Genomic DNA, 13440 nt, shown 5'->3' on the forward strand with positions numbered 1-13440 from the left:
AAACTCTTTGGTTGCTTTTGCAGTATGATTTGGGTCATTGTCCATCTGCACTGTGAAGCGCCGTCCAATGAGTTCTGAAGCATTAGGCTGAATATGAGCAGATAATATTGCCCGAAACACTTCAGAATTCATCCTGCTGCTTTTGTCAGCAGTCACATCATCAATAAATACAAGAGAACCAGTTCCACTGGCAGCCATACATGCCCACGCCATGACACTACCACCATGCTTCACTGATGAGGTGGTATGCTTAGGATCATGAGCAGTTCCTTTCCTTCTCCATACTCTTCTCTTCCCATCACTCTGGTACAAGTTGATCTTGGTCTCATCTGTCCATAGGATGTTGTTCCAGAACTGGGAAGGCTTTTTTAGATGTCGTTTGGCAAACTCTAATCTGGCCTTCCTGTTTTTGAGGCTCACCAATGGTTTACATCTTGTGGTGAACCCTCTGTATTCACTCTAGTGAAGTCTTCTCTTGATTGTTGACTTTGACACACATACACCTACCTCCTGGAGAGTGTTCTTGATCTGGCCAACTGTTGTGAAGGGTGTTTTCTTCACCAGGGAAAGAATTCTTCGGTCATCCACCACAGTTGTTTTCCGTGGTCTTCTGGGTCTTTTGGTGTTGCTGAGCTCACCGGTGTGTTCCTTCTTTTTAAGAATGTTCCAAACAGTTGTTTTGGCCACGCCTAATGTTTTTGCTATCTCTCTGATGGGTTTGTTTTGTTTTTTCAGCCTAATGATGGCTTGCTTCACTGATAGTGACAGCTCTTTTGGATCTCATCTTGACAGTTGACAGCAACAGATTCCAAATGCAAATAGCACACTTGAAATGAACTCTGGACCTTTTATCTGCTCATTGTAATTGGGATAATGAGGGAATAACACACACCTGGCCATGGAACAGCTGAGAAGCCAATTGTCCCATTACTTTTGGTCCCTTAACAAGTGGGAGGCACATATGCAAACTGTTGTAATTCCTACACCGTTCACCTGATTTGGATGTAAATACCCTCAAATTAAAGCTGACAGTCTGCAGTTAAAGCACATCTTGTTCGTTTCATTTGAAATCCATTGTGGTGGTGTATAGAGCCAAAAATTTTAGAATTGTGTCGATGTCCCAATATTTATGGACCTGACTGTATATATATATATATATATATATATATATGGCCTCAAAGCGAACAGATATAGACTAAAAGCAAAACGCGCTGATTTGAACTTCATTGGACTTCCAAATGTCACAGATTGCAGTCTTTTCAGCTAAGGTTCAAAGTAATGTCAGTTTTGTGGAAAGCTGCAGTCCACTACGCTATCATTTATTCATCACACCTGCAGTCTGATGTTTCTGATATGACTCCTCTCCAGGCCTCAGAGACATTCAATGTTTTATTAGAGCTAAAACATGACCGGACAATATCTTAAACGGGGGCAATTTTCCCGATCCACAGTTTCATCAAATGCAACACAATATCAGTCAGTTCAGTCACATTTAATACGGGGTTTCCCTATTTTCCTTCAACAGAATAGCACAGCTCATTTTCTAATGCTAATGGTTGTTGACAAGCGGTTTCTCACACAAAGCCATTCTATGACCTCAAAAGAACAAACGAACATCTAAAAGCTCATATTTTCCACAGTCCTGTATATTTTCTGCAAGCCTGCCATTAAGTCTGCTTATACGTTGATTCCCCAAAGCTAAATTTGGACTGAAGCTGTAGAGAAACTGAAATTTCTAATTATATTTCTAATGCAAGACAGCCTTGGCACTGTAGAACTATCTTGGCTGACAGCACGAACAAGGCTGGGTCATATCTACACAAAAACAATCATTAGGAAAACAAATACCTCATAATTAATGAAAGAAAGACACTGCATAGTCGAAGACTACAAGATATGCATGTGGCATGTTTATTTCCTCTGGTTCAGTGTGAGCAAGCAGCTCTTTTGTGGCGATGCTCTGTACATATTTGAAGGGGTGCGGCTGCAAGAGCAAAGCATGCGTGTGTGGGGGCTTGTGCAAGAGGAAAGGCTCTGACAACAGCACTGAGATAAGGAGCTAAGAACCAATTTCAGCTAATATTAGAGTGCACACAGCCCACACGCGTGCACACACGGCCACATTCCGATAAAGCTCTTTCAATCGGCTCCTGATTGTGCCTGCGTGTGTGCATGTGTGTTCACGAGTGAAATTGCTTTTTTTGGGGGGCTATTGGATGTCTTCAGCCAGCTGTGGCTGAGTATAGCTTTCATACAAAAGGCATCTGACCTAATTTCCACTCCCATAATCATATACATGCTGGAAATGCAGCCAATTCTCCTGGGAGACGGAGAGCTTGAACACAGAAAAAACAACCTTATAGATGGAATAGATGCAGATATATTTGCAAGACACCATCTGCACCAATACTGGTGCGGTAACAGGGGGAATGGAGGTAGATGCCTGCTGTTTTGTGCGTTGTGAGGCTAAAGGTGTTAACACACTAATGTTGATGAATATTCCTCCTCACATACGCAAATTCATTATTTTAATCCATTGCCATGGCAGTTCATCCATATTAATTACGGCTATTTACACCTAAAAGCAGAGAGACAACATAAGAGGAAGGAAGAGAAAAAAAATGAGAGACTGAGTGAGCGAAAAAGAAAAAAAGAACGAAAGAAAAAAACAAAGAAAGAAAGAAAAGAATGAATGAACGAACGAACGAACAAACTAGTAAAAAGCACAAGACAGAATGAAAGAAATACAAAAATGCACAACATAGCAAAGAAAAGAACAAAACATTGGACAAATGAATAAGAAATAAAAGACAAATAGAGAGAGAGAGAGGAGGAGACAAATTAAGCAAAAATGAAAATATTTACAATTAACAAAATAAAGGAAAAGGACAAAATGAAATGAAGCAATATACAATACAAATGAACAAATAACTGAAAGACAGAACGAATGAAAAGAAAAAAAAATAATTACAGTAAATACAGGACTGCAAGGCAGACAGAATGAATAACAAACAGACAGGAGGAAAGCAAGGCAAAAGGAAACTTAAAAAAAAGCACATAATGAACAAAAAAAAAAGAGAATGAAGCAAAACAAAATGAGAAAATGGAACAAACAAACGAGAGTTTAAAAAAAACGAAAAACAAAACACCATTAACGAAAGACAACAGAAAAACAGAATGTGACAGAATGAAAGACCAAAGAAAAATAAAAGAACAAAAACAAGAGAGATCAAATGAATGAAAGACAAAAATAAACATGCAAGCGTACAAAAGAACATACAAACAAAAGAGAACGCAAGAACTAGCAAACAGACAGAAGAAAAAACAACAAAAAAACAACGAAGGACAGAACAAATGAAAGACAAAAGAGAAGTTAGAAAAAAGAAAAGCGTACTTAAGGGTTCTTGAAGCACCAGTACACACTCAGACTGATGTGGTTCAGTGTACACTATCAGGTCAGCGGGTACATTCAGCACTTAAAATAAAGGCGCAGTGATAGCAGCAAAGCGCCTCAATCCTCCCTCCACATCCCTTGCTCGTGTTCCTCAAGGCTATTCCCTGAACAGTCCTGGATGGCCACAGAGCTGTCAGCTATGATACACACATCAGCTCTCCTCTCGCTTCCACTGCAGAAAGGAGCCATCAAAACCTCCAGCACGCCAGTAAATTCACTTCTCAGGAGTGTACATGGGCTTTCCTCCTTGCTGTCATAGAAACGAGCAGGGAACAATGGCGCAGTTACCAGCTTACACTGAGCAATGCCATTTTTCAAGGTGTCTTTTTGTTTGTAAATGAGGGTGATTTGCACGTGATGCTTCCCACAGGAGTTTCAACTGCACAGTGTTTTAACAGCATCTTCATTACAATGACAAGAGCTTTCTACAGAAATACATGTACAGCGTTTAAGAAAAGACAAACATATTTTTGTTTGAAGCGAACAGTCGCTCATTTCACCTCATTTTCTGAAATGGAAAAATCACAGAATGGATTTAAACATGGTAAAATGTTAAACTGTGCTAAGAGTATTATTAAATTTGCCAAAACAGTTAGCAGAGGAACTTTGTGCAACAACAACAGCTGTTCCAATTCTGCAGGCATCTCCAGATTTGTCCCTGTGGGTCGGCTTATGACTTAAGAAGAGAATAAAAGATTACAAAGTGTTCCAAGTCCTAAATATTGCACAAATTGTCCATGACATTTAATTTATCTTCCCAAAACTTTGTATGATCTTCTTATAAAATGCTTTACTTTCATAAATCTCATCGCCACGGGCAACGCACAAATATTATCTCCTTCCAAAGAACAACCTGCTAACATACACAGTTCATTTTATGAGGTGGTTCATTGAACAAGAAATGGAGCATTGAAGACTAATGAAGCTTATTCTCTAAGGTGGGGGTGGGAGATATACTGGTTAAAGCAGTATACTGAAAATTATATTTTACCCATATATTTGTAAATGTGAGTTTGCAGGATGAACTGAATGTAACAATGCTGTGTACTGCAAAAAAAATAAAAAAACGACAACACATCTTTCCATTCAGTTATCCTCGTATCAAATGACTCTTATGAACCAGTTAATCTAACGAATCATTCAAAAAGCTTCACAAACTCAGAACGTGGTGGTTTTGATCACTGCACAAACTCATTACTCAACATTGAACTTGTTAACTGAACTGTAGGTTATCAGTACTTTTAGTTTCAATGCAATATATATATATATATATATATATATATATATATATATATATATATATATATATATATATATATATATATATATATATATATATATATATATATATATATATGCGCATCTCAATAAATTAGAATGTCGTGGAAAAGTTCATTTATTTCAGTAATTCAACTCAAATTGTGAAACTCGTGTATTAAATAAATTCAGTGCACACAGACTGAAGTAGTTTAAGTCTTTGGTTCTTTTAATTGTGATGATTTTGGCTCACATTTAACAAAAACCCACCAATTCACTATCTCAACAAATTAGAATACTTCATAAGACCAATAAAAAATAAAATAAAAAAAACATTTTTAGTGAATTGTTGGCCTTCTGGAAAGTATGTTCATTTACTGTATATGTACTCAATACTCGGTAGGGGCTCATTTTGCTTTAATTACAGCCTCAATTCGGCGTGGCATGGAGGTGATCAGTTTGTGGCACTGCTGAGGTGGTATGGAAGCCCAGGTTTCTTTGTCAGTGGCCTTCAGCTCATCTGCATTGTTGGGTCTGGTGTCTCTCATCTTCCTCTTGACAATACCCCATAAATTCTCTATGACGTTCAAGTCAGGTGAGTTTGCTGGCCAGTCAAGCACACTTTTGGTACCTTTGGCAGTGTGGGCAGGTGCCAAGTCCTGCTGGAAAAATGAAATCAGCATCTCCATAAAGCTTATCAGCAGAAGGAAGCATGAAGTGCTCTAAAATGTCCTGGTAGATGGCTGCATTGACTGTGGACTTCAGAAAACACAGTGGACCAACACCAGCAGATGACATGGCAGCCCAAATCATCACTGACTGTGGAAACTTCACACTGGACTTCAAGCAACATGGATTCTGTGCCTCTCCACTCTTCCTTCAGACTCTGGGACCTTGATTTCCAAATGAAATGCAAAATTTACTTTCATCTGAAAAGAGGACTTTGGTCCACTGAGCAACAGTCCAGTTCTTTTTCTCTTTAGCCCAGGTAAGATGCTTCTGACATTGTCTCTGCTTCAGAAGTGGCTTGGTAGCCCTTTTCCTGAAGACGTCTGAGCGTGGTGACTCTTGATGCACTGACTCCAGCTTCAGTTCTCTCCTTGTGAAGCTCTCACAAGTGTTTGAATCAGCTTTGCTTGACAGTATTCTCAAGCTTGCAGTCATCCCTGTTGCTTGTGCACCTTTTCCTACCCAAATTATTCCTTCCAGTCAACTTTGCATTTAATATGCTTTGATACAGCACTCTGTAAACAGCCACACCTTTCAGTAATGACCTTCTGTGACTTACCCTCTTTGTGGAGGGCGTCAATGTTCGTCTTCTGGATCATTGCCAAGTCAGCAGTCTTCTCCATTATTGCGGTTTCAAAGAACAAGAGATACCCAAAATTTATACTGTAGGGATGGTCATTTATTGAAAATGAAATGTAAATATTCTAATATTTTGAAATACTGATTTTTGACTTTCATGAGCTGTAAGCTCTAATCATCAAAATAAAAAATAAAAAAATAAAAAAACTTTTGAAATGTTTTACTTTACATGCAATGAATCTAAAATATATGAAAGTTTCACTTTTTGAAATAACTTACATGAAAAAAAAATTTTTTTCACGACATTCTAATTTATTGAGATGAACCTGTATATATATATATATATATATATATATATATATATATATATATATATATATATATATATATATATATATATATATATATATATATATATATATATATATATATATATATATATATATATATATATATATATATATATATATATATATATATATATATATATATATATATATATAATTACTGACCAATTATTAAAGAACATATGCATGCACTTTTAGCTGTGATCTCAGTATGTATAAGAAATCAAAACAAACAAAATTGGCATGCATTAGTTTGGAGGGATGGTTCAACATGCATGGTGATAAAACATATCTAGATTCCAGCAAGATATTAATGGTAGCATAAGCTCCTCAGGGCCAAATGAATGAAAACTCAAATTTAAAAACTGACCAAAAATGTTTAATTTATTAGCAACATCCCAGCCCGTTTTGACTCTACATACATCTTTGGTATGCAAAGACATCCTTTAGACAAAATGTTGGTAGCGACAGCAGTCGATATACATGTGTCAATAGCAATATCCTGCCTGCCTCCCGTGCCCACCCAGGGGTCCGCTCCTGTCCTTTAAGTGCCCTTTACATGTCACTGTTGCACATAATAAAGACTTAACTCTCATAACACACAATTTAGGGCAGGCTTCAGTCAATTAACCCAAGAGGCTTTTAGTCAAACTGCGCACAGGTCACAGACAGCACGCTACACTCACAGGGGTCCCAAATATCACTCTTGCGATGCCTCTGGGGGAGTTTGTAAATAAATGAATGGGCCTAAGGCAACACTAACCTTTCACACTTATCTGTACGAATGCAAGGTTAATAAATGCTATAGGGTCACAGATTTAACTGGATCCTTGCTCTTTAAAATGTCTGTGGGTCAAAAGCAAGTCCAAAAAAGATACTGCAGTCTTAATGACCTACATAGCCAGAAAAGAGTGCTACCAGAAATTGCTTTAGCTTATTTTTATGCACAATTGCATGCATACTTGTTTCTAACAAAACCCTACCTGCTGTTTAGCATTTGAGGTTTGGATATGTGAACCTGTAGCTTATATGCGTGTGATGAGCTCATGTCTGTCAAAGCGAAAGGTGTGACATTATAAAAAAGGGCTGACGCTGGAGGACTCAAAGCTGCAAACCTATCCCATAAGCCTCAGCATCGCTCTGGGGCCTCTCGCTTTCCTGAGCTGAGAGGATCAAAAGATTAAAGAGCTTCAGCTGGGCGTCAGATTAAACAGGACCGATATTCTCACAAACACATGCCAATATATTTACTACGCTAATGTAGGGAATACAGCAAAGGAAAACCACAACTTCCTGATATTCAATGAAATAGTGTCCGCAATTAATCTCTTCAAGTACTGGTCTCCTTAAAGATGCAACTAATTTATGCTAAATGACCAGCATATGTCCAACTGGTCTTCAAAAAGAGCTCTGTACACACATTCTCATTGGAGCGATTGCAAATTAATATATATATATATATATATATATATATATATATATATATTTTTTTTTTTTGGCATTAAAATATTAAAAACTGAAGATGGTTTTTTACAAAAAGAGAAAAGATGGTGAAATTACATTTGAAAAACTTTTGTACTGCAGTTGCAGCACAAACTATATGATTTTGTATAATTGCTGAAGCTCAACAGGTAGAGTATGATACTAGCAACACAAATGCATAAATTAATTAAAATTAAATACAAATGCTTCAAATAATACTAAAAATGTCATGGTTTCGACAAAATATTACGCAGTTTACAAAATTGATGATAAGAAATGTTTCTCGAGCACCAAATCAACATGTTAGAATGATTTCTGTATTATCATTTGACATTAAATACTGGAGTAATGGCTGCTGAAAATTCAGCTTTGCCATCACAAAAATAACTTCTATTTTAATATATATTCAAATAGAATTATTATTATTTTTTTTTACTGTTTTACAATATTACAGTTTTGCTATTTTATTAACTTTTACATTTTATTTATATTTTGAATATTAATACGTAATAAGGAACAAAAAATGTTTTTTGACTTCATTTGAAGTTACTAGAGTAAACAGCAAACATATCTACACAACTTCATGAAACAAAACATAAATATAAAACATAATATGAAGGATGCATGAAAAATAATATTAATTCTAGCACTGAAATGAATCAAAGAATGTATGAGGGAGGAGATGTAGAAAAATAAATGGGAGAAATCAAAATGCTCAATATGGTGGAAATCCTGCCTTATAGTAAAAAAATAAATAAATAAATAAAATAAATAAAATAAATCTAGATAGACAATAGCTGCCCAATGGAGTTACCAAGATGGCCAACGAGTGAACTAGCATGCCTTAAAGGGAAAATAATATTATAAAAACATAATTTGGTTCCGACATCTGATTGGTCAATTTCATTTTTCTAGCTGTGCTCAAGCCTTCACACTCTGACGAGAAACACCTGTTCACAGTATCACTGCAGCTTGCACAGTGAATTGTTGTATTGTTGCATAGCAACACTCTTATGTCAGGATCTATGAAGGCGTTCGAAGACCAGCACATGCTTTCAGGGCTTGTACAAGGCCAAACGAACACTAGCACATTATGGCTGACAGAAGATCAATTCATTTACAGCTAAAAGTGCTCATCATTCCACTCAGCAGTCCGGCGCTGATCGCTTTCCGATGCTGCCCGTGTGCAAACATCACTGAACGTGATCACTCACTTGCACACACACACACACACACACACGAACAAGCATTAAGGCGTTCAAAGATGCATTCGGTCACAGGTGGCTTTATGAAACGCAACATATATTGAGCTGACAGCATTGTTCAGCAACGTCATAACTCCTCCCACACGCAAACGCTCGCACACAGTCATTATAAAGCCATTTAAATCTCATTTTTACTGATTCCCCAGAGCTGTGACAAGCCAAACGTGATCTTGGCCATTTCATCATCCAGTACACACACGTCTGAGCGTGTGCGGGGTGACGGGGGGCGGTGTGCACATGGCCGCCTTCACACACTGACACACATTACACTAGCAGCGGATGAATGAGGTCGAGTCACTCGACAGCCTCTCGTAATACAAGATTCCACAGAGTCGAGCGATAAAACACAGCACTACACCAGACTTGCATGAAATGTCAATTACAACAGATCTGCATATATGTAATTAACCCTTTAAATTGCAAAAACGCAATTTGATATGCCATTTACAATCACTGAAATCTCATTTAGCTCTCTGCAATATTAGACATCCAATGCATCCAGCGCTGTTCCCGTCCATCCTGATCATGTTCGGCGCATCAGGCTAATCTGATGAGCGAATGCTGCTAGTATTTTGAGGAGGGTCGATACTTACGGGGCTTTTATCAGCCTGGCTGGAGACTCCATGGCCGCCACCACTAACTAATGGCTTCATAATGGAGGTACAGAGCCAGAGCGAAATTTAAGCATCCTGCTGGTTCCCACTAATCTTTCCCTCTCTCCCCCCTCCAGTGAGTCTTCCCCTGTCTCCCGTTTTTCTCCCCCCTCCTGCAGGGGAGAAGAGGAGAATCTTTCCCGGGGAAGGAGGGGGAGAGAGTATGTTCGCCGGAGATGATGCTCTGGATTCGAACAACGCGGTTCCCACTTCAAATTCTTTTTAAATTAATGTTTTTCCTTGTCAGGTGCACACGGCATCTGTCTGTCCACTGGGTCCACAAAAAAAGGAAAGAAAGGCGAAACACAGTGCAAAAGGATGAGAAATCCAAGCAGGGATGAGCAAAAACCGAATCCTCCGTTTCAGGTAATTAGGTAAGACTCTCCCACCAGTGACGACCAATGCCGATCGACGGAGTTGCAAAAAATGAGGGAAAAAGAGGCAAAAATGGCTGACAGCACTTTCACTGCCTCTCCATCCTCTGTCTCTCTCGTCTCCACGCGAATGGATTTATGCACCATTAGCCGAGGCTGTGACCAGAGAACCAACCTCACGCATCCAAGCTGTCTTTGTTAAACACTCTCGGTTCATTTGTGTCCAAAGCAGGGGGTGTGTGAGTGTGTAAGAGAGAGTGTGTGTGGAGGGGGAGGAAGAGAGGGGGCTTTGAATAGGAACCTCCTCCCTCCCTCACTGATGTTGAAAGAGCGCCGCTGGTGCCTGCTATACTACACACATACAACACACATATGGGTAGTTGACGCATAACATGGTTAATCATCTTCAGGGTTAACGTTTATACGTATGTATAAAAGAAAGTTGGGTTCTGTAATTGCTTATTTCATTTAAATCCTCTTTTTGCATTTTAAACAGCCTATGAAATCAAAAACGAAGTTGTGGATATTAGTTCATGTCTATTAGGCCATTTTTACATTATTTCACTCCAGTAAGCTAACTAAATTAACTTTGAGCAGACTTACCAATGTAAAATTTTGTGTGTTTTTTCTCTTAGTTGAATAAATTAAAAATTCTGATGACATCATCTTGCACTACAAATTTTTTGTCCAATTGTAAGCTCTCTACAATAAGAATGCAGCTAAAGCTTACTGGTTATTTAAATAAAAAATTACTCTTTTTGATATGTCTGACCAAATCTTCCATTTTCACTGGGAAATGTAAATATTTAATGGGCTTTTTAATGTTCATAAGCTATGAGTACATTCTGTGTAGTTTCTCAATTATGAGCTTAATCTCATAATGGTATTTTTCTGTATAGCTGATAATAATGTTTATTAAACCATTATATTTTTAATATTTTATTGTAATTATTAGTTACAATATTGTATTTATATATTCATAAATATATACTTTATGTAATATAAATTTAATAAATGCATCTACCAAATGGCAAATATATACACAGTATGTGTGTGTGTGTGTGTGTGTGTATGTATATATATATATATATATATATATATACACACACACACACACACACATATATACACATACTGTATATACATACACACATACTGTACACACACACACACAATTAATGTTTTAGATGGAATATTAAAGGAATAGTTCACCCAAAAATGTATGCAAATGGTTAATTCACATTAAATGCTAAGTTGACCGTCCTGCTTAAAGGGATAGTTCACCCCAAAATGATTTTTTTGTCATCATTTACCCACCCTCATGTCGTTCCAAACCTTTATGTGTTTCTTTCTTTTGTTGAACATAAAAGAAGATATTTTAAAAAACCAAATAGTTGTTGGTCCCCATTGACTTCCATGTAGGGAAAGAAATACTATATTAGTGAATGGGGACCGTCAACTGTTGGATTACCAGCATTCTTCAAAATATCTTTTATTTTCCACATTAAGAAAGAAACTCGTACAGGTTTGGAATGGGTGAGTGAGGGTGAGTAAATGATAACCAAATTTTCATTTTTGGGTGAACTATCCCTTTAAGCAGGACGGTCAACTTGGTATTCAATGTGAATTACCCATACACACACACACACACACACTCGCACAGACACTGCAAGAGAACAAGAGAGTGCTAATGAGAAAATGAGAATGAAAGAGCATGCAACGGGTGAGGTGCAGATATGGAAATAAGAGAGGATGAGAGAGAGTTGAATGGTGGTGGTGGGGGGGGAGGCAGAGAGGGATGGATAGAGAGGGATGGAAAGACAAGAGAAATGAAGGATGAGCACAGTTAGCCCAGTGAGAGTAATGTCATTATCACGCTCCCCTCCGCTCACCACCAGGGCTGCAGGCAGTTGGCATGGCAACCGCGGAGGAGAGCCATTTCCTGGTCGGTTTGGGCGGGAGAGTGTGAGCGAAGGCTGGAGAGGAAGAAAAAGAGACGGAGAGACGGAGAGATGGAAGATGAGAGCAGACGACAGAAGCACAGAGCACATGGCTCTCTGACATCCTCTGTGTTACTATGACAACGCTGCCAATTCACTCCCCACCCCCACCAAACACACATACACACACACACAAACGCTCCAGTTACCCCCTCTGGGCGAATGACAGCCCCACCCACACACGACCCTTTAGCTTTGTGATGACAGAAGTGAGCTCACCCCTCTCTCACACACACACACACACACACACACACACTCTTCCCTAAAGGTCCATCATTCTTTCTGTCTGTCAAAATAAAGACATACAGTAAATGTTATCATTCAATCAATCAGTCATCTGTCCATCCGGTATAAAGCACTCGTTGTTTCACAGAGAGGTGAGCTGTAATATCTAGCTGTGCCCTGGACTGACACTATATGATAATAAGAATTTGAATAACAAAGAAAAATATGAACAATGCATCAAGCAGGTCAATAGGCCAACAGACATCCAATCAGATGACTTATGCAAATATCTATACATAATGCTAATGACAAAGGCAAATATGTCAATATGGCATAAATAAAAATGTATAAATAACAGTATAGCACAGTAAGTATAGTAACAACCTTTATGGTAAAAATAATATATATAGTAAAAAAAATAATAAACCTAATAGTTGAAAAAAAAAAACATTAAAATGAATAATTTCTCAAGAAAATATATGTTCATTCAAATGTGTGCTGTTAATGGCTGCATCAAAAGCTTTATACCAATTTAATATAATTAAATGCTAATTATATGCAATGAAGTGATAAAGGCTTTTAGTGTTAAACTTAGACATAAGCATTTCGCTACCGTATCAAATAGAAACAGCCAGCTTGCACGTTTGTGCTTACAGAGGCGATGTGGGCGTGAAGAAACAGATTGAAATTTTGGACAGCTTCCAGCTATGCACAGGGACCAAAACAACCCCCTGATGACATCATCCCCGATGATGTAATGCCTGACAAAAACAAGCTCAGGTGCTGCCACGTCCTGTCATTAGAGCAACCACCAATCATCACAGGAAAACAGAGCGTCATTACGTCACTGTGGTAACAGGGTCACATCAAGGGACGGCTCAGCATCAACCAGAGCACATTTCAGGAACAATAGATGCACATTATGGAAAGGTTGAGAGTGGGTCAAGCAGCCTCCGCTTCATGTGAAACAACAAAGAGCGTCCATGTCCATGAAGATGAAGTGAGCAAACATGTTTTAGATTAAGGTACATAATAATCTGGCTGTTTAGTGATCAACTGATATAGATTTAAAAAA

At 38.0% G+C, this 13440-nt stretch overlaps 1 protein-coding gene across 12 annotated transcripts in view; it reads right to left on the reverse strand.

Moving 5' to 3' along the window:
• rapgef2b (Rap guanine nucleotide exchange factor 2b) overlaps positions 1-13440 on the reverse strand; it is a 135774-nt gene that overhangs the window by 37353 nt on the left and 84981 nt on the right. The window contains exon 1 of one of the 12 annotated variants that reach the window (XM_058797266.1): positions 9707-9964. The exons of the other annotated variants lie outside the window; for them this stretch is intronic. Coding sequence (XP_058653249.1) covers positions 9707-9766 — 60 coding nt within the window. The 5' untranslated portion in view covers positions 9767-9964. Of the gene's footprint in view, positions 1-9706; positions 9965-13440 lie in introns of those variants that run through there. 12 annotated transcript variants of the gene reach the window in all.

This window comes from Onychostoma macrolepis, chromosome 14, assembly GCF_012432095.1.
Source record: "Onychostoma macrolepis isolate SWU-2019 chromosome 14, ASM1243209v1, whole genome shotgun sequence".
Classification (NCBI taxonomy): Eukaryota; Metazoa; Chordata; class Actinopteri; order Cypriniformes; family Cyprinidae; genus Onychostoma; species Onychostoma macrolepis.